Source organism: Kogia breviceps, chromosome 18, assembly GCF_026419965.1.
Source record: "Kogia breviceps isolate mKogBre1 chromosome 18, mKogBre1 haplotype 1, whole genome shotgun sequence".
Lineage (NCBI taxonomy): Eukaryota > Metazoa > Chordata > Mammalia > Artiodactyla > Physeteridae > Kogia > Kogia breviceps.
In genome coordinates this window covers 9543245-9570289 of record NC_081327.1, presented here as the reverse complement: position 1 = coordinate 9570289, position 27045 = coordinate 9543245, and the positions used below count along the sequence as shown (strand labels likewise).

At 44.5% G+C, this 27045-nt stretch overlaps 1 protein-coding gene across 5 annotated transcripts; it reads right to left on the bottom strand.

The window, feature by feature from the left end:
• Positions 1-1862: 1862 nt before the first annotated feature.
• ZNF180 (zinc finger protein 180) lies at positions 1863-26145 on the bottom strand. Of its 5 annotated transcripts, XM_067020153.1 has the most exons (6): positions 25883-26129; positions 23094-23183; positions 14696-14760; positions 10270-10344; positions 5196-5322; positions 1863-4055 (listed from the first exon to the last, which is right to left on the bottom strand). In XM_067020153.1, the coding sequence occupies exon 6, from the start codon at positions 3694-3696 to the stop codon at positions 2311-2313; it is 1386 nt and encodes a 461-aa protein (XP_066876254.1). In that variant the 5' UTR covers positions 3697-4055; positions 5196-5322; positions 10270-10344; positions 14696-14760; positions 23094-23183; positions 25883-26129; the 3' UTR covers positions 1863-2310. The 5 variants fall into 5 exon arrangements, with proteins under 5 accessions (XP_066876254.1, XP_058900519.1, XP_066876252.1 ...); XM_059044536.2 differs by lacking the exon at positions 14696-14760 and having other exon boundaries at positions 25883-26145; XM_067020151.1 differs by lacking the exons at positions 14696-14760; positions 25883-26129 and adding an exon at positions 25652-25831.
• Positions 26146-27045: the final 900 nt, after the last annotated feature.

The following is a 27045-nucleotide window of genomic DNA, read 5'->3' as shown; positions in this document are numbered from 1 at the left end:
TTCCCCCTTTTAAACCTAAACTTTAGGTTCAGAGGTTTAATTATGAATTTTTAGCACACTGTCACTTTAACTTTTCTTCATTATTGGTTGACCATTTTTTAAAAGAATACCTTTCCTACAGAGGGAAATTACTGGGCAAATAATGAAATTAACATTTTTGTTTATTTACTGAATCTACCTTACTTCAAAACACTTGGCAACCATAATTCACCACCTAGGAACTGATGTAATACTTATGACTTAGTGCACACAGATGACTCATATTCAACCTGGCCAAGAAACACACAATCACACACTCACTTCAAAATTCTTTCCAGTTTTATCAATATCATTTTCAATGAAATATTTTTAACACTAAAAAGATTACTTTGAGATAAACTCCTTCCCAAACATGAAATCTTCACAGGCCTCCTTCTTAGCCCAGCTGGCTTTAAACTCATTTGTACAATCCTGTCTCCTGTCTTCAAAGTAAGATTCAACATGCCCAGTGAAAATCATCCACTTGTACGTAGCACTGGTATTGGTTTTATCTATAATTTTGGGGAAAAGAAGCCTAACCATGTCCCACTACCAAATTAGCATTTTCACAATTTTATGTCCTCCCCCAAAGGCAGTGCATGGAGAACCCCTCCTCTTCCTCTATCTGCGCATTCATGGACTTACTGAAGATTTTCCTGGGGTGGGCAGCCAGTTTTCCAGCTGTCAACAACTGTTCCCCCAGAACTTCAGTCACTGCGAAGTGTGCTGCACTCTCTGGCTTAACCCTCATAAAGATGAATCCACTTAGGGTCATATCCTGGGGACAGAATTTACTAAGGGTAACCCCTATTAGATATCACTTTAGCTGTTTTTTTTTTTTCTTTCTCTAGGGAATTTACCTCTATTCTCTGGTCTCTCAGGTCAACTCTCAGCCTATTTTTCAATAACTCTCTGGGATCAGAGGTTTCAGGTCCATGACAATCCATAGGATTAGAATTCATGATATAAGGGCAAAGGCCAGAAAGCCTTGTGAACCAAATCTAAAAAACCAATGAGAAGCTACAAATATTACCTCACTAAAAGCATTCTTGTGTGCTTAATTTAAAGGGCAAGCACTTAGTCAAAGCAGTACCTTCCCACTCAGAGGATTCTCACTTTAGGGAACATATCCCAGAGAAAAAAAAGACAATACTACATGAGGGGAGAAAAAAAAAACCACCTTAAAAATAGAGCTCCTTTATACTGCTTTTGATATGTGGGTTAAAAAAAAAAAGCCCATATGCCCTCCACACTGCCCATGCATTCTCAGTCCCTCTGACTTAAATTTCCAGTTCCCCATTCCCAGGGAAATATTTTATTCTCAATGAGGAACATTCCTGGGAATCTAAGTCCTAAGGAGTAACCTGTTCATGCTAATCCAAATGGAACTCTCAGAACTCTGAGGGATCTTTGCTATCTGACTGTCAGGTCTTTCCTAAATGGTCAACAAGATGGAAATGTTTGTATTTTTTTTTTTACTATTACTCATATCATTTATTAGCATTATAAAAAAGCATACATTCAAAAAAACAGGCATAAACCTAAAATTTAAACAGATACACCTAGAATCCCTTTAGATCCTGATCAAAACAAATATCTTATCATGAAGGTTCTAGAAATGAATGTTCTATACTCTTACCCTGCATTTTTCAGTTCATATCATAGCCATTTCCCTAATTTTTACAAAATCTTCACATATAAGAGAAAGTGCTGTATGAAACTGATTACTAAGTAGCTGCTAGGGAAATCATGTTGGAAAATGATACACTGAAATGCCATTTTCCAGTCTAAGTTCTAATAACTACAGCAATTTTCCAACCTTCTCAACAACAAGCCCACCGGTATTAGCATTCTCATTTATTCTTTATTGGAAAAGAGGTCCACCGCACTGGAAATCACTCCACAGCATATTGACCATTTAATGGTAATTCTCTCAAAGTCAGGTCGAAGTGCTTTCTGCAAGGAAAAGTGCCAATAGTTATTACTTTTGTGGGAATGTGTTATAAGGGCCAAGTTTGATTTTTTAACATGGAACTGCTAAGCAAAATATGTGATAGTTTTTCTCTATTTCTTCCCCAGAACAAATTTCCAGATACACAATAACAGAGAGCTAACTGAAAGCTTTTTCCACACACATTGTTTTCATGGTAGTTATTTCCAATACATGTAATCCTGGAGGAATGGAAGGAGGGAAGGAGGAAATGAGGGCCTGAAGGGAGGAAGGGAAGGAGGGAGGGAGGGAGAGAAGGAGGGAGGGAGGGAGGGATATACTCTGGCTGAAAGATTTCCAAACTAGTTACATTCATAGGGTTTCTCTTCAATATGAGTTGCCTGATGCCTAATAAGTTTAGAACTATTAATGAAAGCTTTCCCACACTGATTACATGTAAAGGGTTTCTCTCCAGTATGAGTTCTTTGATGTACAATAAGTCGAGCACTCAAGCTGAATGTTTTTCCACACTGATTACATTCATAGGGTTTCTCTCCAGTATGAGTTCTCTGATGTTGAGTAAGGCATGAACTCTGCCTGAAGGATTTCCCACACTGACTGCACTCATAGGGCTTTTCTCCAGTATGAGTTCTCTGATGTACAACAAGAACATAACTCTGGCTGAAGGACTTCCCACACTGATTACATTCATAGGGTTTTTCTCCAGTATGAGTTCTCTGATGCATAACAAGGTGAGAACTGCGGTTGAAAGATTTCCCACACTCATTACATTCGTAGGGTTTCTCTCCAGTATGAGTTCTTTGGTGTGCAACAAGTTGAGAACTCCAGCTGAAGGACTTCCCACACTGATTACATTCAAAGGGTTTTTCTCCTGTGTGACTCCTCTGATGCGCGACAAGTTTGTAACTTTGACTAAAGGACTTTCCACATTGATTGCATTCATAGGGCTTTTCTCCAGTATGAATTCTTTGATGGGCAATAAGCTTATAGCTCTGGATAAATGATTTCCCACATTGATTACATTCGTAGGGCTTCTCTCCAGTATGAGTTCTTTGATGTGCAATAAGTTTGTAGCTCTGCCTGAATGACTTTCCACACTGACTGCATTCATAAGGCTTCTCTCCAGTATGAGTTCTCTGATGCACGACAAGGACATAGCTCTGGCTAAAGGATTTCCCACACTGATTACATCTATAAGGTTTCTCTCCAGTATGAGTTCTCTGATGGGAAACGAGGTGAGAGCTGCGACTGAATGATTTCCCACATTCGTTACATTCATAAGGTTTCTCTCCTGTGTGAGTTCTCTGATGTGCAACAAGATGAGAGCTCCAGCTGAAGGATTTCCCACACTGATTACATTCAAAGGGTTTCTCTTCAGAATGATTTCTCATGTTTTGAGCAAGGGATGAACTCTGGGAGGTATTATTACATTTATACTGACTCTCTTCAACAGGGATTCTCTGCTGTTCATTATGGGATATGCTGTGGTTCAAAACTGGCCCACGTTCCTTAAAATCAAAGGATTTTCCTTGTGCATGTATTTTCTCATGTAGATTTAGGGGTTTATCACGGCTAAAATGTTGAATACTGTCACTAAATCCATAGGATTTATCTTCTGTTTGAGTTTTTGAAAACTGAATAAAATGAATGCTCTGGGGGAGGTTTCCACATTCTTTATTTTCACAGAGTTTCTCATTATCATTAATCATCTGATGAGTGTTTACCATAGAATTATAATGCAATTTTTTAACATGTGAAACATGTTTATGAAAATGGTTTCTTATGGGTACAATCTGTGGTGAAAGAAGACTGGAATTCGGACCACGCTTCTCCTCAAGGTCATCACTTTTGCAGGCTCTCTCATGACTAATAGCTTTTCTGTGAGTGAATGTCACTTCCTTCAAAAGTTTCTCTTGTTTTTCCTGTTGCTTCTCCAACAGCTCCTTACAATCCTGAACTTCTTCACGTGAAGATAGCCAAGGATCATCTCTTGTCAACCTTTCTATCTTCACTCTGTGGGATGGTTCATCACCAAAAATGCTCTGCTTTGATGTTGATTCTCTTCTTCCAAGTGCAGTTGCCAAGTCTGGAAGGAAGGAAAATAAAACACCCTAGCCAAAAAAATGTTACAGCTGGAATAGGGGAATAAAAGCTGACAAGAAAGTATGCAATTATATGTGGATTTGTTTTCAGCTATGGACCTATAACATGAACTGAGAAAGCAAAAGGATAGGATGAAGCAGTAAGCAGAGAACTACCATGGTCCAACAGCGTAACAAAGCATTAATATGAAACTATTTCAATCTTAGTGTTGCTGAATAAAAAGACTTCAGATGTCAAATATCTCCATATTCCAAAATAAGATCCCCTATGCAGAATCTACAGAATTGCAAAACAATTTTGCAATCCTTAGCAAAAAAAATAGAGGGCCCTTTCTACCTTCTTTAGTGTTAGATATACGTTCACTGAAATAGAAATTAGTGTCTACATTTCTAGGAATTTCTGGAGGCATGAAACTTGCTAGCACAGTCTGCGTTAGTAAGACAAGGTCAAACTACTTCGTGAACCAGGAAAAAATACTGCGGGCACTGTTATCCCAGGTTCCCTAAATGCCTAAAGGGTTAATATGGCCCCATGAATTCTTTTAGTTCCAAGTGAGAGAGAATAAAGATTAGCTCATAAACAGAAGCCTTGGTGGCTATTAGGCCAGGCAATATAAAGTACACTTGGAGAAAGTGGTGATGTATATAGACCATGAGGAGTGGGAGATGGAGAAATATGCAGCATGCTCTATGGGGATTTTTCAAACAAATTTTCTATACCTGTAATGACTCCCAAATGTGTTTCTCATCTGGATATGTGTGTTGAGAAACTCTTTTTATACTTATCCCCTTGTTCCAACTAGGAGACTGCATCTGGTTTGAAAAGCTGATAGGGAAAGAAACAGGACTTTGGGTATTTGGGCTAGGGACAAAAGAAAATCACTGCAGAATTTGGTCCCAGTCCTTGGCCTTTAGGAGCCAAGACTTCATGAGCTCAAACCCAAGAATCTGTACCTTTGCTACCCTACAAATTAGAACTAAATCTTCACTGGGGAATAAAAAGCACAAATGCAATCTATGTGTGGCCAAAATCATTCTGGCCTCTGAATTCCCTAGCTCTTGATCAATGGAAATGAGAAATCATTTCAATACATAGACTTCATTAAAGGGGACTGTACTCTTACCCCAAGAGACTAGGTGCCTGTGGTTCTCCAGGATCACATCTCTGTCCAGGGTCCTCTGGGCAGGGTTCAAAGTGCCTTCTTCCTCCTGAGTGAAGTCCACAGTCACTCTATGGAAGTTCACTCCTTCCTAAAACAGGACACACATTCCTGCTCAGTTGGGTATCATTTCCTTCCAATGTTCACAGAAGAAAAGTTTGACAGGTGGAAGAAAGAAAACCTGATGGCTTGGAAATTGTCCTGAGATGATCAACGTTCAAAGGATTCTAGTCAAGCGATACAGGTACCTTCTAGGTGAGCCCCTTTGGGTTTTGGATGCTGGACCTATTTATATAACCCCAAAGAGGAACACCAGCTAAGAATTGACATAAACTGTTTTCTCTTTTGTTGACCTTAAAGAAAATGCTTATTCTGATTTTTGCATTGGTGAATATAGAATTCCTACTTAGGAATTCCCTCCAAATTCCCGAGAAACTAACAGAACAGGGTCAGCAAACTTTTTCTCTCAAAGGTCAGAGAGCAAATATTTTAGGCTTGGTAAGCCATACGGTCTCTATTACACCCACTCAGCTCTGCTGCTATAGAGAGAAAACAGCCACAGAAAATACATGAACAAATGGATGTGGCTGTATTACAATAAAACTTTATTTTCAAAAAACAGGTGATGGGCCACATTTGGCACACAGGCTTTACTGATGCCTGAGACAGAAAATGAAATGTTGGCCTTAATGAAAGGCAGTATGTACAGGTTAAGAGCACTGGATATGGAAAAGAGACGTGGGTTTTCTCATCTATTAAGAACCTATGTCTGAATTTTAAATATATATATATATCTAATCTGATCATCTGTCTATTAATGGTGAGTTTATTCCATTTCTATTTATTAGGCTTAATGATACCTAATTCATTGTGCTGTTGAGTGAATTAATTGTAATGATATATGAAAAGCCATTACCAGAGTTTATTAAAAAAAACAAAGGCTGGGAATTATTATCAGGATGATTAGATTTGAGAAGCCTCAAAAAATAAGTGACAGCCAATGAAACCTTTATCCTGAACTCTTAAGTCTTCAGAAAACATTTCTATTTTGTCCACACTATGAGCTGCACCATAGGGCCTGTCATTACTGCCATGTAAAAGGGGTCTCTTGGACTGCCTCCTCTAAGCAGGAAAGAACCTCCTTCTAAGAATTTTGGGCAGGAATTTTGTTCCAAAAAAGTGCTGGAGGTGATCTGTCCTTACCCAAAGGCAGCAAAAACCGCAGAAGTCAAATGCCACTTGCCAAGGCTTTTTAAATAGATGGGGTGTTCTTAAGCTGTGGTTCATGCATAGGACACGAAGTCCCTGAATCCCAAGAAACTCCATGCAAAATGCTGCTGTACCTTTTTCTAAGTTGTGGCCCATAAATTTCACTAAAATCTCAAAGGTTTTCACAGTTACCCCCAAATGGGATTCAGAAATATCATTTGTTTTTTCTCATTATTCGTTTTGTGCCATTTCTTCAGGATTGAAGATCTTACAAGGATGAACTGAGTCAAAGAAAATAATCAGAACCATAATGTTGTTTATAGGTAATAACAATTATGTAAATATTTTTAAGCAGCCATTCAAAGAAACAGAAAGTTCAGCCAGAAGAACCTATAAATATATGTGTTATTCTTTCAGGTCATATTTTTTTTAAGATCTTAAAACGTTGATCTAATACTTAAAAAAAAAAAAGAAAGAAAAGAAATATCACTTGCAAACTGCCCCCTGTGTTGAACATGGATCTACATGTACTGTTTTTCAACCTCCAAGCCATGCTTCCTTTTAATAAACACTCCCCTTCACTGTTTAATATAGGTCCCTTTAATATCAAATTTCTTCAAATGTTAAATAAATAATATTAGACTAGATTAGCACCCCCCACTGCACCCCAGGCTATATGATCTCAAAGCTCCAGGAATTTCTATCATAAGACTCACCACACTTTCTTATCATTTGCATAATGGTTATCTTTGTCACTAGGCTGTAATCCATGAGGGCAGTAACTCCAGAGCTTAGTACAGTGTTGGTGCATAGTATAGACTAATTATATATTTGGTAAATTATTTCAGTAAGTGAATCAATAGTATATCAGTAGACTCTGTAATATATCAAAATAATCCTGGTTCAAATTCTGATGGAAATCCTCTCCTCTCACCTGAATCTCACAAGGCCCATCACATACCCATTTGAAAAGGTCCTTCAGCGTGTGGATACTGGCTGTTTGGACTTCTATCCCCTCTTATTCTACTCTTCCTCTCACCTGTCCCCTACTCCCCAGTCCTCAAAATTTCTTCCCAAACCCTTTAACTGTGCCCTTGGGAACTCTTCTTCTATAATAATGAAATCCGGAATTTCCCTGGTGGCACAGTGGTTAAGAATCCGCCTGCCAATGCAGGGGACATGGGTTCGAGCCCTGGTCCAGGAAGATCTCACGTGCTGTGGAGCAACTAAGCCCATGCGCCACAACTACTGAGCCTGCTCTCTAGAGCCCATGAGCCACAACTACTGAGCCCATGTGCCACAACTACTGAAGCCCGCACGCTCTAGGGCCCACACGCTGCAACTACTGAAGTCTGCGCACCTAGAGCCCATGCTCCACAACAATAGAAGCCACCTCAATGAGAAGCCCGCACACCACAACTACAGAAAGCCTGCAAGCAGCAACGAAGACCCAACACAGCAAAAAAAGAAAAGAAAAGAAAAGAAAAGAAAAGAAAAGAAAAGAAAAGAAAAGAAATCCTACATCTTCACCAAATATTCTCTCTACATCCCTGTGTTAATAGAAACCTACACTTCCCCGCAGAGGACTCCTCTGCAGTCCTCACAGGCTCAGGGTGGTCGTGTTCTCCCATCCCAGGGGTCTCAGCATCAGAGGGGGTTGAGGGTGTGTGTGCTCCCAGTTACTCTGAAACTCATGCCATTTACCTCACTTCTTGGAGCTTTGCTGTACCAACTTCTTGAACACCACCCACGCCCCCAACCACTGAAGATTTATAATACCTAGGCTTTATCCTCTAATTCAAGAACTTGTATTGTCTCATCTTGTGCAGTCTATAGCATCTACATGTAGAGTTCTCTGGTAATAATATAAAAATAAGTGACTTTTATGAAGCACTTACTGTGTGGTGTCAGGCAGTGTGCTAAGCATGTTGCATAAATTATCGCTCATTTAATTCTCACAAGGCCCCTTGTGAGAAAATACCATTAGCGGCACCATTTTTCAGATGAAGAGCTAGAAGGTCAGAGAAATTAACACGTAGGCCTAAGGTTAGTGACTGGGATGCAACCTCAAGTTTCCCTTACATCACAGATTATGTTCTCAGTCATCAACTCATATGGCCAGCCCAACTCCCAGCCCCTCACTCTTAGTGTGAGAGCCCAGATCTTAAAATCACCATAAAGTATTCCACCTCTCAAGTCGCACACCCAGAAGCGCTCACCCTTTCATTACGACATCAGAATTCTCCACTTTACTTGCTTAATCACTCCCTTTACTCCTCTCATTCTCTGCTGGTTTGGAGCCTTTACTAAAATATCTACTATCACTATCCTCCAGTCTGTAGTCTTTTCCTTTCTGTTTAGCATCCTCTTTTATCTTTCCCATCTTCATTATTCAGGTGAGAGCCTGTGGATCACTCACCTTAATCTTTCTATTTGACATATTCAAAAATTCTCTTTCAAATATTACCCTGACCTATGGGGCTTCCACTGAATATACCTGGCTACAAAAACTAAACAAATCTGAATGTCAAATCTGCTCTCCATGGAAAGTAGGTTACAGAACGCCACAGGGAGAAGAAAACCCACAAAAGCAGCTGGATAGAGTATTATTAACAGTCACTATAGGGAATCCCTCTGCGCTTTCACTGCCGAGGCCCCAGGTTCAATCCCTGGTTGGGGAACTAAGATCCCACAAGCTGTGTGGCACGGCCAATAAATAGATAAATAAATAAATTTTAAAAACAGTTACTATCTCAGAATGAGCCTTTTGGACTGACCAGCAACCCTATTATACCTCCTGGAGCAGCCTGTCTCTCATAATCCAACTTACTATTTTAAGCCTTCTCTACTCTAGTCGAACATCTCTCCATTCCAAGTCCCACCCACATGCTCAACAGATAATTTCACCTGACTGTTCACAGAGAAAAACACAAGCCTTCAGATAATTCCCTCAACCTCATTTTTCTTATATGAGCCCTTCTTCTTCTAATAGAGTCAATGCATTCACATATGCTCTGAATTAATTCCCCTGGCACTAATCAAGGACTCTCTGCTTTATCGCTTCTGTCTTCTTTTTTAAATTATTATTTTTAATTTTTATATAATTTTGAAAGGTTACTTTCCATTTACAGTTATTACAACATATTGGCTCTATTCTCCATGTTGTAGAATACATCCTTGAGCCTATCTTACTCCCAATACTTTGTACCTCTCACTCCCCACCCCTCTACTGCACCCCCCTACACTGGTAACCACTAGTTTGTTCTCTGTATCTGTGAGTTCTGCTTTATAGTTTTATCTCCTCTCTCTCCTGACCGTTAACTTCTTTTCCTTCACTTACTCTTTCCTGCAACCATTTAAACTGAGCCAAATCCTTTCAAACCTTTAGGGGATAAAGGACAACAACCCTCAACCTCACATTTCCTTGCAGTTATCACTCTCTTCAATCTTTTACAGAAAACCAACTTTTTGTAAAAAGTTGTCCACTCTTTTTTTTTTTTTTTTTTTTGCGATACGCAGGCTTCTCACTGTTGTGGCCTCTCCCGTTGCGGAGCACAGACTCCGGACGCGCAGGCTCAGCAGCCATGGCTCACGGGCCCAACCGCTCCGCGGCATGTGGGATCCTCCCGCATCGGGGCACGAACCTGCATCCCCTGCATTGGCAGGCGGACTCTCAACCACTGCGCCACCAGGGAAGCCCTAAAGTTGCCCACTCTTATCTCTATTTCCCCATTTTCTACTCACTTCCCAGCTCACTTCAATGTGGCTTCTGCCACCCACCAGCCATGTACATTTCTCAAGGTGAAGACAGAGGCCCTGTCCAACTCACCTGGGATGCAACGGCCAGTGACCCGGCATCGTCTCTCTCGACCTTGACGATAATCTCCTGAGGAAGGAGACAGTCCTGAGAAGGCAAAGCAGATGAGAAAAAGGAAATAATCAGGGAGTTAAGTCATGGCTCAAAACTCCCACTGTGAGTTGGCTAGGATTTGACAGGCCATCTGTTTTAACACATGCCACCTACCAAACTTCTGCTCCTTCCCACTGGTAAGCTCAAGCTGGGCATGTGGAGAGAGAGACAGGGGACATCTGGAGGAGCAAGAGGCATCAGAAACTGCATGATGTCTCTGTGCATCTTCCAGACCAGCCCAGCTACCCGCTGAATGGAGCTGAGTGACCCCAGACACAACGCAGAAGAAAAGAACTGTCCAGCTGGGCCCTGCCTGAATTCCTGGATCACGGAATTACAAGGAAATAACACGTAATACAGCAATACCAAAGAATGATAAAGACAAAGATCAACAAATTAACTTCATAAAATGTTTGGCAAAAAGTGCCACTAATAAAGGCACCACCAATAAGAATCTATGCTGTTAAGAATTCCTCCAAATCAGAAAGAAAGAAAGAAAGAAAGACAAAGGAAAATGCACATGCAACTCAACTATGAAGAAATAAAATGGCCAGTGAATATACAAAAAGAAGCTCATCTCTTTCAATCAGATAAAATCACATCTCTATTTCTATGACACCTCTATACATTAGAGACCATTAAATTCACACCAATAATTCCAATTACAATTCAACAACACATTTTATTCTAGCCTTCCCACTTTCTATATTTGTACCTTCCTTCTCTGGGTCCCATTATCCTATTTATATTTACTTATCTGCTCAAACCCCTGTATGTAACCAATATCCCAATAACATGGACTATTTCTTCAGCCTGTTGCTAATGACTCCTGCCCTGGTGGCCCACAGGTCAAGAGCTTCATATACTCCTAGTGGAAGTTTAAGTTGATACAACCTCCCTGGATTGGCAATATGTTTCTTAAAATAACATTTTATTTTGAAATAGTTTAAGACTCACAAGAATTTACAAAAACAGAACAGAGAGAATTCCTGTGTACCCTTCACCCAGTTTCTCCCAATGATACTATCACACATAACCACAGTGCATTGTCAAAACCAGGAAACTGATATCAGTTCAACATTTTTAACTCAGGTACCGGCTTTATCCAGATTTCATCGATTTTTACATATACTCTTTGCTTTTATTTTATTTTTATTTATGTATTTATGTATTTATTTATTTATTTTTCATGGTATGCGGGCCTCTCACTGTTGTGCCCTCTCCCATTGCAGAGCACAGGCTCCGGACACGCAGGCTCAGCAGCCATGGCTCACGGGCCCAGCCACTCCATGGCATGTGGGATCCTCCCACACCGGGACACGAACCCGCGTCCCCTGCATCGGCAGGCGGACTCTCAACCACTGCGCCACCAGGGAAGCCCTATTTTTGTTTTTTTAATGGTGATATTTTAAAAATGTAATATCCAGTAAGTCTTCTTGATAGCACTTCCTTAGGAAATAACAGAAGGTACACTTAGGGACTTCCCTGGCAGTCCAGTGGTTAGGACTCAGTGCTTTCACTGCCCTGGCCCAGGTTCAATCCCGGGTCGGGGAACTAAGATCCTGCAAGCCATGTGGAAGGAAGGAGGGAAGAAAGGAAGGAAAGAGAGAAAGAAAAGAAAGAAAGAGAGAAAGAAGGAAAGAAAGAACACTTAGATGTATGTACAAGAAATCTCACTAAAGAGTTACATTATCATAGCAAAAGTGGGAGGGGGGATTACGTGTCCATCAGTAAGTGGCTGGTTAAATAAATTATACTTCATCCAGATAACTGAATATTATTTAGCAGCCAAGAGAAGAAAAGATAGATTTGCATGGACTGATGCATATAAAGGACAGAAAGATGTCTACAATATATTGTGGAGTGAAAAAATTAAGAACCGTATATAGACAATGAATAAATTTTTATAAAATATAAACATACCCAGAAAAGTCCAGAAGGACAGTCTCAAAAGCATTAAAAGCAGTCATATTTTGGAAAAGCAGAATTGAGGTGCAGGTTCAGTCTGTGTTTCAACATGGTATCCATTTTTAAATGAAATTTCTTTTCCTTAATTCAGTATTTACCAAACAGCAAAAAATGTTTCCCTCTTGAAAAAATCACTCTGAAACAAGATAATTCCTTTGTGGCTTCCTGAAGTTTTTACTACGGAGTACAATGACTCATCCTATCAAATGACACTCTGTTCAAGGACAGGCATACCTCTTTTTGGGGGTGGGGGGGGCTCGCCATGGCTTGCAGGATCTTAGTTCCCCAACCAGGGATTGAACCCATGTGCTCAGCAGTGAAGGTACAGTCCTAACCACTGGACTGCCAGGGAATTCCCCCAGCATACCTCATTTTATTGCACTTTACTGCGCTTCACAGATACGCATTTTACAAATTGAAGGTTTGTGGCAACCCTACATCAAGCAAGTCTATTGGTGCCATGTTCCCAATAGCATTTGCCCACTTCATGTCTATGTGTCACAGTTTGCTGATTCTCAAAATATTTCAAACTTCTGCATTATTATTATATTCGTCATGGTGATCTGTAATCAGTGATCTTTGATGTTACTATTGTAATTGTTTTGAGATGTCACAAACTGTGTCCAAATAAGAGGGCAAATTTAACCCATAAATGTTGTGTATATTCTGACTGCTCCACTGACCAGCCCTTCCTCCGTCTCTCTCCCTCTCCTCAGAACTCCTTATTCCCTGAGACACACAATATTTAATTAGGCCAGTTAATAGCCCTACAAAGGCCTCTAAGTGGTCAAGTGAAAGGAAGAGTCATACGTCTCTCACTTTAAATCAAAAGCTAGAAAGGATTAAGCTTAGTGAGGAAGGCATGTCGAAAGCTGAGACAGGCTGAAAACTAGGCCTCATGCACCAATCAGTCAGCCAAGGTGTGAATGCAAAGGAAAAGTTCTTGAAGGAAATTAAAGGTGCTACTCCAGTGAACACACGAATGACAAGAAAGAGAAACAGTTTTATTGCTGATATGGAGAAGTGTGAGTGAACTGGACAGAAGATCAAACCAACCACAACATTCCCTTAAGCCAAAACCTCCTCCAGAGCAAGGTCCTAACCCTTCAATTCTATGAAGGCTGAGAGGTGAGGAAGCTGCAGAGGAAAAGTCTGAAGTGAGCAGAGGTTGGTTCCTGAGGTTAAAGGAAAGAAGCCGCCTCTGTAACATAAAAGTGCAAAGTGAAGCAGCAGGTGCTGATGGAGAAACTGCAGCAAGTTACCCAGAAGATCTAGCTAGGTAATGAATGAAGGAGGCTACACTAAACAAGAAATTTTCAATGTAGACAAAACAGCCTTAGGTTGGAAGAAGATGCCATCGAGGACTTTCATAGCTAGAGAGGAGAAGTCAATGCCTGGCTTCAAAGGACAGGCTGACTCTCTGGTTAGGGGCTAAGGCAGCTGGTGACTAAGTTAAAGTCAATGCTCATTTACCATTCTGAAAATAGTAGGCCCTTAAGAATTATGTTAAATCTACTCTACTTGTGCTCTATAAATGGAAAAACAAAGCTTGGATGACAGCACATCTGTTTACAACATGGTTTACCAAATATTTTAAGCCTGCTGTTGAGACCTATTGCTCAGAAGAAAAGATTCTTTTCAAAATATTACTGCTCACCTGAGAGCTCTGATGGAGATGTACAATAGATGAATGGTTTTTTTTTTTTTTTTTTGCGATACGCGGGCCTCTCACTGTTGTGGCCTCTCCCGTTGCGAAGCACAGGCTTCGGACACGCAGGCCCAGTGGCCATGGCTCACGGGCCCAGCCGCTCCATGGCACGTGGGATCTTCCTGGACTGGGGCACGAACCCACGTCCCCTGCATCGGCAGGCGGACTCTCAACCACTGAGCCACCAGGGAAGCCTGAGATGAATGTTTTGATGCCTGCTAGCACAACATCCATTCTGCGGCCCATGAAGCAAGGAATCATTTCAACTGTCAAGTCTTATTATTTGAGAAATGCATTTCACAAGGTTATAGCTGCCATAGATAGTGATTCCTCTGGTGGATCTGGAGAAAGTCAATTGAAAACCTCCTGGGAAGGATTCACCATTCCAGATGCCATTAAGAACATTCGTGATTCATGGGAAGAGGTCAAAATACCAATATTAACAGGAGTTAATGTTAACAGGAGTTCCTGTTAATTAACAGGAGTTTGGATGAAGCTGATTCTAACCCTCATGGATGACTTTGAAGGGTTCAAGATTTCAGTGGAAGAAGTAACCGCAGATGAAGTGAAAACAGCAAGAGAACTAGAATTAGAAGTGGAGCCGGAAGATGTGACTGCATTGCTGCAATCTCATGGAAAAACTTTAATGAATGAGGAGTTGTTTCTTACAGATGAGCAGAGGAAGTGGTTTCCTGAGTTGGAATCTATTCCCGGTGAAGATGCTGAGAAGATTGCTGAAATGACAACAAAGGATTTAGAATATGATATAAACGTAGTTGATAAAGCAGCAGCGGGGTTTGAGAGGATTGACTCCAATTTTGAAGGAAGTTCTACTGTGGGTAAATGCTATTAAACAGCACTGCATGCTACGGAAATACTGTTCGAGAAAGAGTCAATGGATGAGGCGAACTTCATCGTTGTCTTATTTTAAGAAATTGCCACAGCTCCCCGAACCTTCAGCGCCCACCACCTTGATCAGTCAGCAGCCACCAGCAGTGAGGCAGGACCCTCCAGCAGCAACAAGAGTATGACTTGTTGAAGGCTCAGATGATGGTTAGCATTTTTTTTAACAATAGGTTTTTTTACATTAAGGTATGTACATTTTTTAGGCATAATGCTCTGGCACACTTAAGAGACAACAGTATAGTGTGAACATAACTTTTATATGCACTGAGAAACCAAAACATTCACATGACTCGCTTTATTTCGATATTCACTTTACTGCGGTGGTCTGGAACCGAACCCGCAGTATCTCCAGCGTATCCCTGTGTACTTTGTTCCTTCTTAAATCTTCAAACACTGAGAAGTACAGTTGACCCGTGAACAACATGGGTTTGAACTGCCCGGGTCCACTTATATGTGAATTTCTTTCAGTAAGTACGAACAGTACTACCCAACCCTTGGTTGGTTGAATCCATGAATGTGTAACCACAGATGTGGAGGGCCAACTATGGGACTTGAGCATGTGAGGATGTTGGTATACATGGGGACTCCTGGAACCAATCCCTCTCGGATACCGAGGGATGATTTTACTGTCGATTCTTGACTATAACTCAGTTATCATTCAGTCTCAATCATAAACTAAAGGGAGATAAACTACTGTACTTTTCACAGGTGTGCCAATTTCCCTCCCTTATCAACCCAGATAAAATTTCACCCTTGCATTGGGAAGGGTCATGAAAAGTGGCTAGCTTAAAGTCAGAAAAGGATTTCTCCAAGCCTAAAAACACCTCTCTATAATTCCTGGGCAGGTACTGAGAGTAACGCTGAGTATTTAATGAACTGGAGTTGTCGCAATGTAAAGGTGGCCCAATGTGAAAGCTTAACCGCTAATTGCCTGCATTACTGTTGAGTACTAATGCCAGGATGGTTAAACTGCCTTAATATGGCTGCCTGGGCATTACAAAATAGCTCCGAAGGCCAAGGAACAAAAACATACAAATCTAACTCACAAGGCTAAAATAACAACAAAACTACAGATGGCCCCAAGGAGCCACAAGTTTTGACCCCAAACTGCTAACGGACTCAAATATCATGGAAACTCGGCTACTAAGAGAAATCGCATTATTAATGTGTGACAACACCAAAGGTGTCTTTTCTTGCTACAAAAGTGGCAGACGTTGAATTCTAACAACTTAAGGGCCAGAAGTTAACTCATCCTATAATCTAAAACTACCTGGGAAATGAGAAGTTTCTCAAGAAAGGAAAACCTAGAAACACTGGACTGTATTTTAAATTATTAGATAATCTTTCACGTTTTTTGTTTGTTTTTAACATTTAAGACCAGTTAAGAAACAATGCCAAGAACTGAAAAACTTCATGCTTCTAACTCAGGAGGTACTAGTAAAGACGAAACCCCAAAATGCTCCTTATCTGCCACAACTGCTAAAACAATTTTACTTGGGGAATATGGATGCACCTTCTCTTTAATCAAAACTGTTTTCAACATCTTTTGATTTAAAAGTTTTCACAAGGAAAACAAAAGGGAGATCACTTCTGCTCACGGTCATCTCTGCACCAAACGCCCTTCCCTGCCACCAGCCCAGCAGTCAATTCCGCCACTTTGCATCACACGTATATTTATACCTTTTTTAAAAAAATCCAACTTCCACTAGAGTGGGTTCTATAAGAGCTGAGCTCTCCTCTCTCCTATTTACCATGGTTTCATTGTGCGTCAATCAGTACTGTCATCACTCAGTGTCCTCGGGGGTGTGCTTCCAGGACCCCCACTGATACCAAAAGCCACTGATGCTCAAGTCCCTTATATAAAAATGGCGCAGTACTTGCATGTAACCGACATACATCCTCCCGTCTACTTTAAATCATCTCTAGATTACTTATAATACCCCATTCAATGTCAGTGCTATGTAAGTGCCATGCAAATGTGATGGAAAGAGTTGCCAGGCAAGCAGCAAATTCAAGTTTTGTTTTTTGGAACTTTTCGGAATTAAAATAAAATTTTTTTTGATCCTGGGTTGGTTGAACCTGCAGAACCCTAGGATATGGAGGACCGACTATACTGACACATAGTAGGCACTTCATAAATGTGTGATGACAGTAAAACAACCACAAGGAATGTGCTACCTGAGCCTTCACATTGTCCTTTGGTCCCCAAAGGCACCAAGTCTTTGCTGAGTTCAAGTCCCTCCTCTGGTTAGAAGAAACCTCTGTTGGGCACCCTTTCTTCTCAGAAAATTCAAAGCATCAGCCTCCAGAATCTACCCCCAACTTACTCTCTCAAACTAAATGCTCAAAAACCATGTTGTCGGGACTTTGCTGGCAGTCCAGTGGTTAAGACTCCAACGCTCCCAATGCAGGAGGCCTGGGTTCGATCCCTGGTCGGGGAACTAGGATCCTGCATGCAGCACAGCGCGGCCAAAGAAACAAAACAACCGTGTTGTCACAAAAGTATGTGAACACACACACACACACACACACCCCTACACCCACCCACTCCTTCTATCCACTTCGGATTACCAACCATTTTAGGAATGTCTCCTGTGTTTACATCTTAGCTCCTGAGGTTTCCTTCAGATAATACCTATCATTTGCTAGTGTGTTTAACAACAGACAGAGTACTTCAACGCAGACTATCTCACACAATTATCTAAACTCTTTTGAAGAAGGGAGTGACATGTCAATTTTACCCACACAGAAATAAATGGTAATAAAGTTTCGTAAACTCATTGAAGTCCGAGGAGTTCACCAGAGATGCTCCAAACGCTGACTGCCTGATGTGAACTCCTCCCCTTTCCATGGCCCCACAGCTCAAAGTCTGATCATTCAAGCTCCGGAGCAAATGCCACCTCTTTTATGAAGCGTTCCCAGATAGCACAAAGTCTTGTCTCTTCTTCCCTTAGTTTCTAGCTGTTTTAATTGGACCCTAACTGTACCAGTAAAATCATTCTCCTCGAATTACTTCCATGTCTATATACCTGGGTCACGAATCCTAAACTGTAAAGAACTGTATACTTTTCACCTTTGTATTCTCCTCAGTACTGAGGAGGAGCACAATGTGAGTTGTCTGAAAGTGACAAGGCTAGAGATAAGCGCACGGTTTTGGATATATAACTGGAATGAAAAGCCTTTACCCCCACTTCTGTGTGCTCTGGAGCATTTTTATTTTTATTCTTTTTCACTATTTACAATTTATTTTATTCTACAACTTTACTGAGGTATACTTGACAAATAAAAATTGTACATAGTTACGATTTTCTTCATATGGTCAGAACACTTAAGATCAACTCTCAGCAAATTTCGAGGACACAATACAATATTGTTAACTTTAGTCATCATGCTGTACATTAGATTCCCCAGGATTTACTCATCCCGCGTAACTGACCCTTTGCAACATCTAACCAACATCTTCCCATTTCCTCCACTGCCTGACAACCACCACTGTACTCCCTGCTTTTAGGAGTTGGACTCTTTTAGGTTCCACACATAAGTGAGATCATGCAGTATTTGCCTTTCTGTGTCTGGCTTATTTCACTTAGCATAATGTCCTTCTGGAGCATTTTTAAAAGTATCCCTTTTGTTCAACAATCACCTCTCCATGTAATGACTGAACGGTTTCCTTTTTCTTTGTGTATTTTACAGAATTGGAATAGGAATTAGCCTGTTGACTTCCACGTGGAGAAGAGTTACAGGCAAACGATAATAACTGTTCTCTCTGCAACATGAGTGGAACCATGTGTGACCCAGGGCCGAGGAAGAGAGACAGGCACAGCCCTCATGGAGTGGCCTGTCCCCTTCACAGTGAACCCTTGCTCAAATCAGTCCTAGGACTATTTGCTACTTGCTCTCCTGTAAACAGAGTTGAACAAACATACCTAACTCAGGGGGCGGTGGGTGGTTCTTGGGGGAAAAAAACAAAGCTTCCAGTCAAATCACAGAATGATTACTGAACTCAATTATCCAAGCTTTGTATTTGGGAAACTCCCACATCTGTGAGGAGCTTCAGGATATTAATTCCAATAGGCATCACACAAGGAGAATTTCCCTCCTTGGTGTGTTAATTTCTCTTATCACCCACAGGAGATGTAGGGCAGAGTTCACATTTCAGCTCAAGGGAAGTGCTGTACAGGGTCCATTTGGAGGGCACAGAGTTTCTTAATTACTAATTTGGGCGGGAGTAAAAGCAACCCCTACTCAAACCAAAAGCTGAAGGTTCCCCTGCCTGATTTTCTCAGAGATCCTCCTGACCGGAGGGTCTCACTAGTTCGCATGCACAAGAAAATTCTCTCTCCCATCCCACACCATTCATTATCTATGAAAAATTCTCAACTTTCCTCAGATGTACAGAACAGACCCTCCAGCACGGGGTCACCAACTCATCAACAACCTGCCCGGCTCTGATGTTGAAACTGACAGGGAACAGGCGAGGCTCCAACACCACCTTGGCAGGACCCTGAAGGCAGGCAGGGTTCAGAGTCGCCTCAAGGCCGAGTTACTTCCAGGTATGTAAGTCACTGAAACCTCTCAGGTGATGTCCCAATACAGTCTCTTCTTGAGTGTCCCTCATTCAAAGCCAAGACTTGGGCTCCCTGGTTGTCTCTCCCTGCCCGGGCTCTGCTTACCGTCTCCAGGCCCAAAGCACCCGTGCGTCTTCTGATAACGATTAAAATGAAGTAGAGGCCGTTCAGAGTTGAGAAGTGTGGAAGCCAGCCTCCAAGGTGGCCCCCAGTGACCGCCACGCCTCCTGGTATTCACACCCTCATGTAGTCCTTACCCACCTGGTACCAGGGTGGGTCTGTGCGACCAACAGACTACAGAGGAAGTGATGGTGTGTCATTCTGAGATCAAATGATAAAAGACACGGTGGCTTCCATCTTGGCTGTGTGCAATTAAGCGTGCAAGCTCCCACTCCCCCTCCATCCCTTCCTCTCTCTCTCTCTCTCTCTAATCTCTCTCAGATCATTTGCTCTGGGGGAAACCAGCTGCTGTGTTGTGAGCAGCGGTGGGGAGAGGTCTACGTGGTGTGGGACTGAGGCCTCTCGCCAACAGCCACATGAGTGAGCTTGCAAGTGGATCCCCTACCCAGGCAAGCCTTCCAAAGGCAGCAGCCCCAGCCAGCAACTTACTGTAGCCTCATCAGGGACCCCGAGTGCCAGAAACATCCCGATAAGCTGCTCCCAGATTCCTGACCCTCAGATACTGTGTGAGATAAAAAATGTTGATTGCTTTAAGCTGCTAAATTTGAGAGATGCAACCAGAGATAACTAATACAAGAAGGAAAATGTTTTTGCTTTTTCTAGCTATGTAGCCTTTCTGTCTGTGAGAACTAAGTCATCTTTCTCCCCAGCACCTCACACAGGGCCTTACATTGGTTAGTCCATCAATAAATATTTGATGAAAGTAAAAATCATAATGAGTAGATTGCTAATTCAGTTGTATAACATAGAAGAAGCTGGTGAAAGGACCATTAGGAGTCCCAGAAAACACTTGAAGTTACTAGCTTAAAGTACAATACCAATGGTCACATCGAAACTCATTTTACCTGTACTTTTCATAAAAATGTGAATGCAAATGTATGTAAATTTATATTTGCCTAACTTCTCTGTGAAACTCTTGTGTACGTGTACAAGGAATCATTTATCAAAATCAAAAACATTTATACCAGTGCTGTCTATAACAGCAAAAAACTGAACACTAAATATCAATTAACAGTAAACTCATAAAACCTGTAGCATATTTAGAAGTTGAGATCTGGGCACTAGGAGTGGACACAGGTATCAAAATGTCACTGCTCTCAGGCCCTCACAGTGGACAGAGACAGGGAATATATATGTGTATATCTGTGTGTACACACACACACACACACACACACACACACACACACACGCACACAACATCTGTATGTATTTCTACATCTACATATACTGAAAACCAGGAGCCACACCAATACCTCCAATTCCACTGATCACCACCAAGTTCACTCCAAAGTCCTCTCTTTCCACAGCTGACAGCAAGAACCCTGCCTCCCATTGATTGATAGGGACAGAGTAAAGGGACAAAGTAGGTAATTAAATGCCACTAGTTAATGCCACTAGGGGATTGTAAGTAAAGAAAGACGTATGGGAGACCCCTGTAAGTTAATGATCACTCAAGAAAACAGGTCTGCTTAACCACAAAACCAAGCGGGCTTGCTTAGCAACAAAACCGTGCAACAGAAGCATGAGACATGCCCCCAAACAATAAAACAATGGTGGCATAGACCCACATCCTGCCCAGTGAGCTCAGTAAGTTAATGATTCCTAGGACATGCTCCTTGGTGTGCACTAAAAACAAAAATACAAGGAAAAGGTGGCATTATACTAAAAGCTGAGATGATTTACCATTTTTAGCGTATGTACTGCCTTTTTGCTCATTTCCACTGCACCATGACAGTCCTGGCTTGACCATGTAGGGACAAGAAAACTCCCTTGCCCGGCATGGAGGAAGAACTGATGATGGAAGCATGAGATCTACTCAAGAATAAGGAAGAACGTGGTCTTTTCCCCCTCCCCACTTTTCCTTTGATTATAAAACTGTAGCCCACTAAATTTGGGGGGCACGGCACCCTCTTTGCCTGCCCACCAGTAAGCCTCACAAGCTTCCTGTTCTAATAAATCACTCCTCATCTCTTACTTTGCCTCTCACTGAATTCTTTCTGCGCTGAGACATAAAGAACTGGAGCTCCAAGAAGCCCCCGCGAAATGCCACCTAGCGGTTTCACCATGACCCTTATTTGATTTGTTTATCTGACTGACCCCCCCTGTAAGTAACTAATCTCCCATTTCCACGGCCACTGCCTCTCCTACACAGTTCTCCTCAGCCCACCTGGGCTCTGCCGCCCCACACGGGGCCGGCCTCTGCCAAGGGGCCCTCGTCACCCTGCCTGGGCTCTGACTCTGCAGGCCAGGTGGCCTCTTCTCAGGGACTCACTCTCAAGTCACTTGGCCTTGGACTCCGTGTGGATGCCCTCAACATCCCGCCTGAGCTGATACTCCACGTCGAGTCACCCTCACATGTAGATGCCCTCAACCTGCTCGGGCTGTGATACGCCACACCAGGATGCACCCCACCTCCAACACGGGTGCCCATCTCACCAGGCTCTGGCTCGGACACCCTAAGCTGGACCACCCCTTGCGTGGACACCCTCACTGCACTTGGGCTGCCCACACCAGGGCATCCCCTCTCTGGATGCTCTTCTCACCTGCTCTGACCCTGTCACCCCAAACCAGAACCTCCTCCTCCGTGTGGACACTTACCTCACCCGCCTGGGTCACTGACGCCCTCACACATGGATGCCCTCGTCACCCTGATCAGGCTGCGCTGCCCCACAGCAGGCAGCCCTCCCTCAACTGCAGACGCCTACCTAACAGCTTCAGGATTCAACTGTCCAGGAAGGGAAAGGTGAAATTCTAATTTAACATCTTTAAGAAATGAAATGTTCTCAAAGAAAATGCTTTAAATCATTAATTCCCTAACCTTAAAATGCGTGGTACAGAAGTACAAAAGTATAGATAAGTAAATAAAAACATAAAGTCACTGGGAATGTAACTTACAGATAATCTGTTAACTGATATATCATAATGTATTTTCTATGCACACGCAAACTACATCCTTTTTTAAATCATTTCAAAATGCTATTTACTTAACGTAGATCATAAATATCTTTTTATCCTATCAATAGCTACAGTGAATTCCATCTCATGGTCTTTTACTAGAACTCATTTAACTCTCCTCTTGCACTGCACAATCTCAAACATTCTTTCCAATTGCTTATTCTCAAGCAAAGCTGTGAGTCGCTGGCCAAGGGGTAAACACTACCCTAAGGGCTTTGGATACAGGATGCCAAATTCCTTCCAGAAAGAGTTATCTGGGTTAAGAGGGTGAGGAAATGCAGGGAGCCCCATAAAATATATAGTGTGTAAGTGTTAGAAGCCTGCTGATCGGGAGGGACCAGAAGCCCCCAAAACACTGCAAAGAGAGCTGGACAGTGTCCCAAACTCAGGGGATCAGGCCGTGGGGCATGGGTGGGGACAAGCTCTGGGTGTCGCAAGGGAAGGGAAGCACCGCTCACCTGCGCGCTGGCCTTCAGGGGTCCCGGGGGCTTCTCATCCCACTCTTCCATGCTCTCCTCCAGGCACGGGCAGGGGCCTGAGGTCCTGAGCTGCAAGGGGAGAAGCCCTGAGTACAGCATCTTTGTGCAGGTCCACTGTGGCTCCCCACTCCCTGGATTAGTCTCTGCTTCCGGGATGCAGTACCCATGGCAACTGTGCTTCCAGAGGCTCCTGCCCAGATAGAATCCTGCCTGAATAGCTGTGCTTGCACCTAGAGTCCCTCAGTTCCTCTCCCAGACCAAGGCTCTGCAGCTCTAGCCTGCAGCTCCTCCACTGTCTGGGGCCTCTGGACCACCTACCTGGAAGCCCACCACATGCCCAAGTGCGGCCTTCCGTCCATCACCAAAATCTGAAGCACGAATCAGTCCCTCTCTATCCCACTGGATCCTGGGACCCCTACAAACACCCAGCACATCAAGGACCCCCCTGGTGTGCACCCACTACCCCCAACCTGAATCTGCAGCCCCAAATCAGCACCTCCTCCTAAGGCAAACAGCAGGGCTCTGGGCTTGATGGCTCAAAATCCGTGCTGACTAATTGCACGAAGTTCACGACGTAGCCCCGCCCCTCCCAGGGTCCACTGACAAGCCTGACCCTCCAGCACCTGTCGGGTGGACCGCCTCTCACTTCCTGCTCAAACAGCCAAGTATAAGCCCAGAGCTCAGCTGCACCCAGGACCTGGTCCCGCAACCATTCTAGGGTGGGCGGGCTCCTACCAGAAGAGCGCCAGTCCAGATTCTCCCCCACCCCAAATCTTCCTGGGCCCCGAATTTGTAATTCTGACCTGGCCCCTCCACCAACTTGGGTGTCCTCAGGCCTGAGTCGGAAACAAAGCCGGCATGGGACCGGGGGCTGCCCGACAAACAGCAGCACGTGCCAGCCCCTCCTAGGCCCAGAATGTGGACCTCAGTTGTCTTTGTACCAATTCGATGTTTCTGGGTCGGAGACTACACCAGCCCCTGGCAAATCCCCCCCTCCGCACGCCATCCCTGCCCCATCTCTCCCTCTTACCCACCCTTCAGCCTCACTGGATTCTCACTCAAACAGTACAGTGTGAGTTCACAATGCAGCTGTACCCTGAACCCACACCCAAACTGCTTCCCCCACCAACCTCCCCAGGCCCCTACTTGAGTCGCACCGGCCCAGGTTCCTCCCAAACATCTTCCTGGGCACCTGCAGCTCAGGGAGATCCTGTCTCTCCACCAACCTGGGCATCATCAGGCTGTGAGCGGGGCGCCAGGGGCACAAAGACCCCAGCGCCCTCTAATAGCCACCTCCAGCTCCTCCTTTCTCACCCAAGTACCTGCTCATGTGCACAGAGGGCACCTGGCACAGCCCCACCTCTCTGCAACCCAGAATCTGCAGCTACTCCCTCCACCCACCTGGACACCCTCAGGCAGTGCCAGGGTCCTAGGACTGCCCATGCGCCCATTCTGCCCAAATGCCAGTGCACGTGCAGAGCGCGGCCTTGGCCCTCCCAAGTTCAGAACCCAAAGCTCCAAACTGGGGCTCTCAGGCCTCTACTCCAGCAGCCACCGCACAGGGGCCACCCATCGAGGTTCCCTCCTCCTGCTGGCAAACCCACGCACGCCGAGCAGGCTCACACCCAGAATCTGCATCCGGGACCTGGGCCCTCAGCCAGCCTGGGGGTTCTCAAGCTCACGACAGAGCAGCTCCCATAGGAACCGGGTCCTTTTGCTTCCTCCAACCCAAAGGTCAACCCCTGGGTGCCACCTAGCATACAGCCCCTTCCAGGTCCAAATCTGCAGCCCAGACTCTGTTCCTCTACCACCTGGAGCATTCTCACGCCTGCAAGCTAGGCAGCCCGAGCAAAGGTCCTGGGAACACCTACTTAACAATCATGCTGGCAGCATCCTACTTCCTTCCCAAACAGCTGTCAATCTGATGGCAGCGGATGCAGCGTGTCATTCCTGGGCTCCGAATCTGTACCTGCCACCCAGTGTCTTCACCAAACTTGAACGTCCTAGGACTCTGCGCTATCCTACGTAGGTCCCAGGATCACTGGTCCAAGTTCCTGCTTTCCATTCAGACATCTCCAACATGTGTAGGAAGCCCTCTGCTTAGAACCTGCCTCTAGGCTCTGGTCTCTCCGTCAACCTAGGAGTCTGCAGTCCATCAGCCAGTCTCACGGCGGTGGGGCGGGGCGGGGGGGGGTGTCGCTGAAGTAGCGCTGCCTCTCCTAAAACAAGAAACTGCAACTCCCACTTAGTCTGTCCACTATCCAGGGCGCCCGCAGGTCTGCAAAAAGAGTGGTGTCTGCTCCAGGGTCCTAGAGTCAACTACCCACCATCTCACCTCCCATCTCGTGTTTCCTGCTCAAACACCTGCTCAAGAATAAAGGAAAAGTGACAGAACCCCTCTCCTCCGAGAACCAGAATCTGCAGCTGGGCACTTCATCAACCCAGCCGTTCTCAGCTCCTCTAGCCTTGGATGTGGGGGAGGCGGGGTTCTCAGGATCTTCCCCCACACCCGTGCATATAGCCTGTCTTCCACCAACCTGGGCATCCCCAGAGCATCATAAGAGCAACACCCGACCAGGTACCCGCACACGTGCACAGAGCACAGTCCCGTGATCTGCAGCTGTATCACCACCAACTTCTGGGACCAGAGGCTGAAGCACCGCCCACGCAGGTCCCAGATCGCCCACCCACACTCGCCATCCCAGCTGCCCGCCTAGACCCTGCGCATGCGCGCATGGCACACCGGCGCTGCCCCGCCCCTCACCAACCTGGGCGTCCACCGGGTCGAGGGCCAGGCAGGGCCTGTCCCAGCCTCAGTGCCCAGCACGGCTCTACGGCAAGACGAGCTCGGTTAAGCAACTCTCTGCCCCGATTCTGTCCACGACAGACTCGGGTTAAGCTACTTCTGTCCCCTCCCTTAGTCGGCATCCGCAGGGCCACTCGGCTTAACCTCCGAAGGGCCGAGGTGCGCGGAGACAAAAAACGTCCGCACGCGGGACAATGGCTGCGCTTCTGGCCGAACCCGGAAGTACGTTTGGACTCGGCGAGCCTGGACTACAATTCCCAGAAGGCTCGGCGGCGCGGGCGGTGATTGGGCGGGGTTCCAGTTCCACAGGCAAGGTGGACACCCGGACGCGGCAACACAGGAAGTGAGAATTAGGGTTGGGGTCCCGGCTGGGGCCTGAGAGTGTGCGTGTCCGAGTTTTTGCGGGGCGCCGAGACGAGGAGACAGATCAGAGGACGAGGCCAAGACACCGATGCGTGGGGAGTGGCTGGCTTGGGAAAGGCCGGCCCTGGGCTCGGCTTGACGTCCAGGAGCGACAGTGAAAACGGGATTCGGAGGGAAACGGCGGGGACCCCTCCTGGGCGCCTGCTGCCTTTGTCAGGCGCTTTGCGCTCACCATCTCCTTTGGTCCTCGTGGGCAAAGATAGTTGCTTCAAACCTGTTATACAGTCCAGGGAGCTCCTGTCAAGCCCTTCAAGAGTCTGAAATGTTTTTGTAGTCAATAATAGTAAAATAGTAAGAATCCTTTTTTAAAAAAATATTGAGGGTTTTTTTCCCCCCTACCTATAAGGACTTAAGGATCTGTTCCCCACCCCTCCTCTTTTCTCTTCGCCTTCATCTCCTGTGCGTCTTCGTGGCTCAGTTCCAGTCACTCTGGCCTTTACACTTTGTCCAACAACTCCAGCAGGCTCCCACCTCAGGACCTTAGCCTGTGCTGTTCATGCTGCCTGGCAGGCTCTTCCTCTGAGGATTCCCCCACCGTCTGGTCGTTAGGCGAATGTCACCTCTTGAGGCATTTCCCCCACCAACCACTGTAAACTTGCAAACCCACTCTTCACGCCCCAAGTACTCCCTCCTCTCCTCCCCCCACCGTTATTTTTTTCCCTGAAGAACTCTTCACTAACGTAGAATATATTTTAGGTATTT

Excerpts from the sequence above, each read along its gene's own strand:
- ZNF180 (XM_059044536.2), bottom strand. The coding sequence starts at position 23,144 with ATGGAAGAGTGGGATGAGAAGCCCCCGGGACCCCTGAAGGCCAGCGCG. Across the intron at positions 10,345-23,093 it reads CCCTGAAGGCCAGCGCGCAG|GACTGTCTCCTTCCTCAGGA; the intron begins GTGAGCGGTGCT and ends TTGCCTTCTCAG. Across the intron at positions 5,323-10,269 it reads CACTGGCCGTTGCATCCCAG|GAAGGAGTGAACTTCCATAG; the intron begins GTGAGTTGGACA and ends GTCCTGTTTTAG.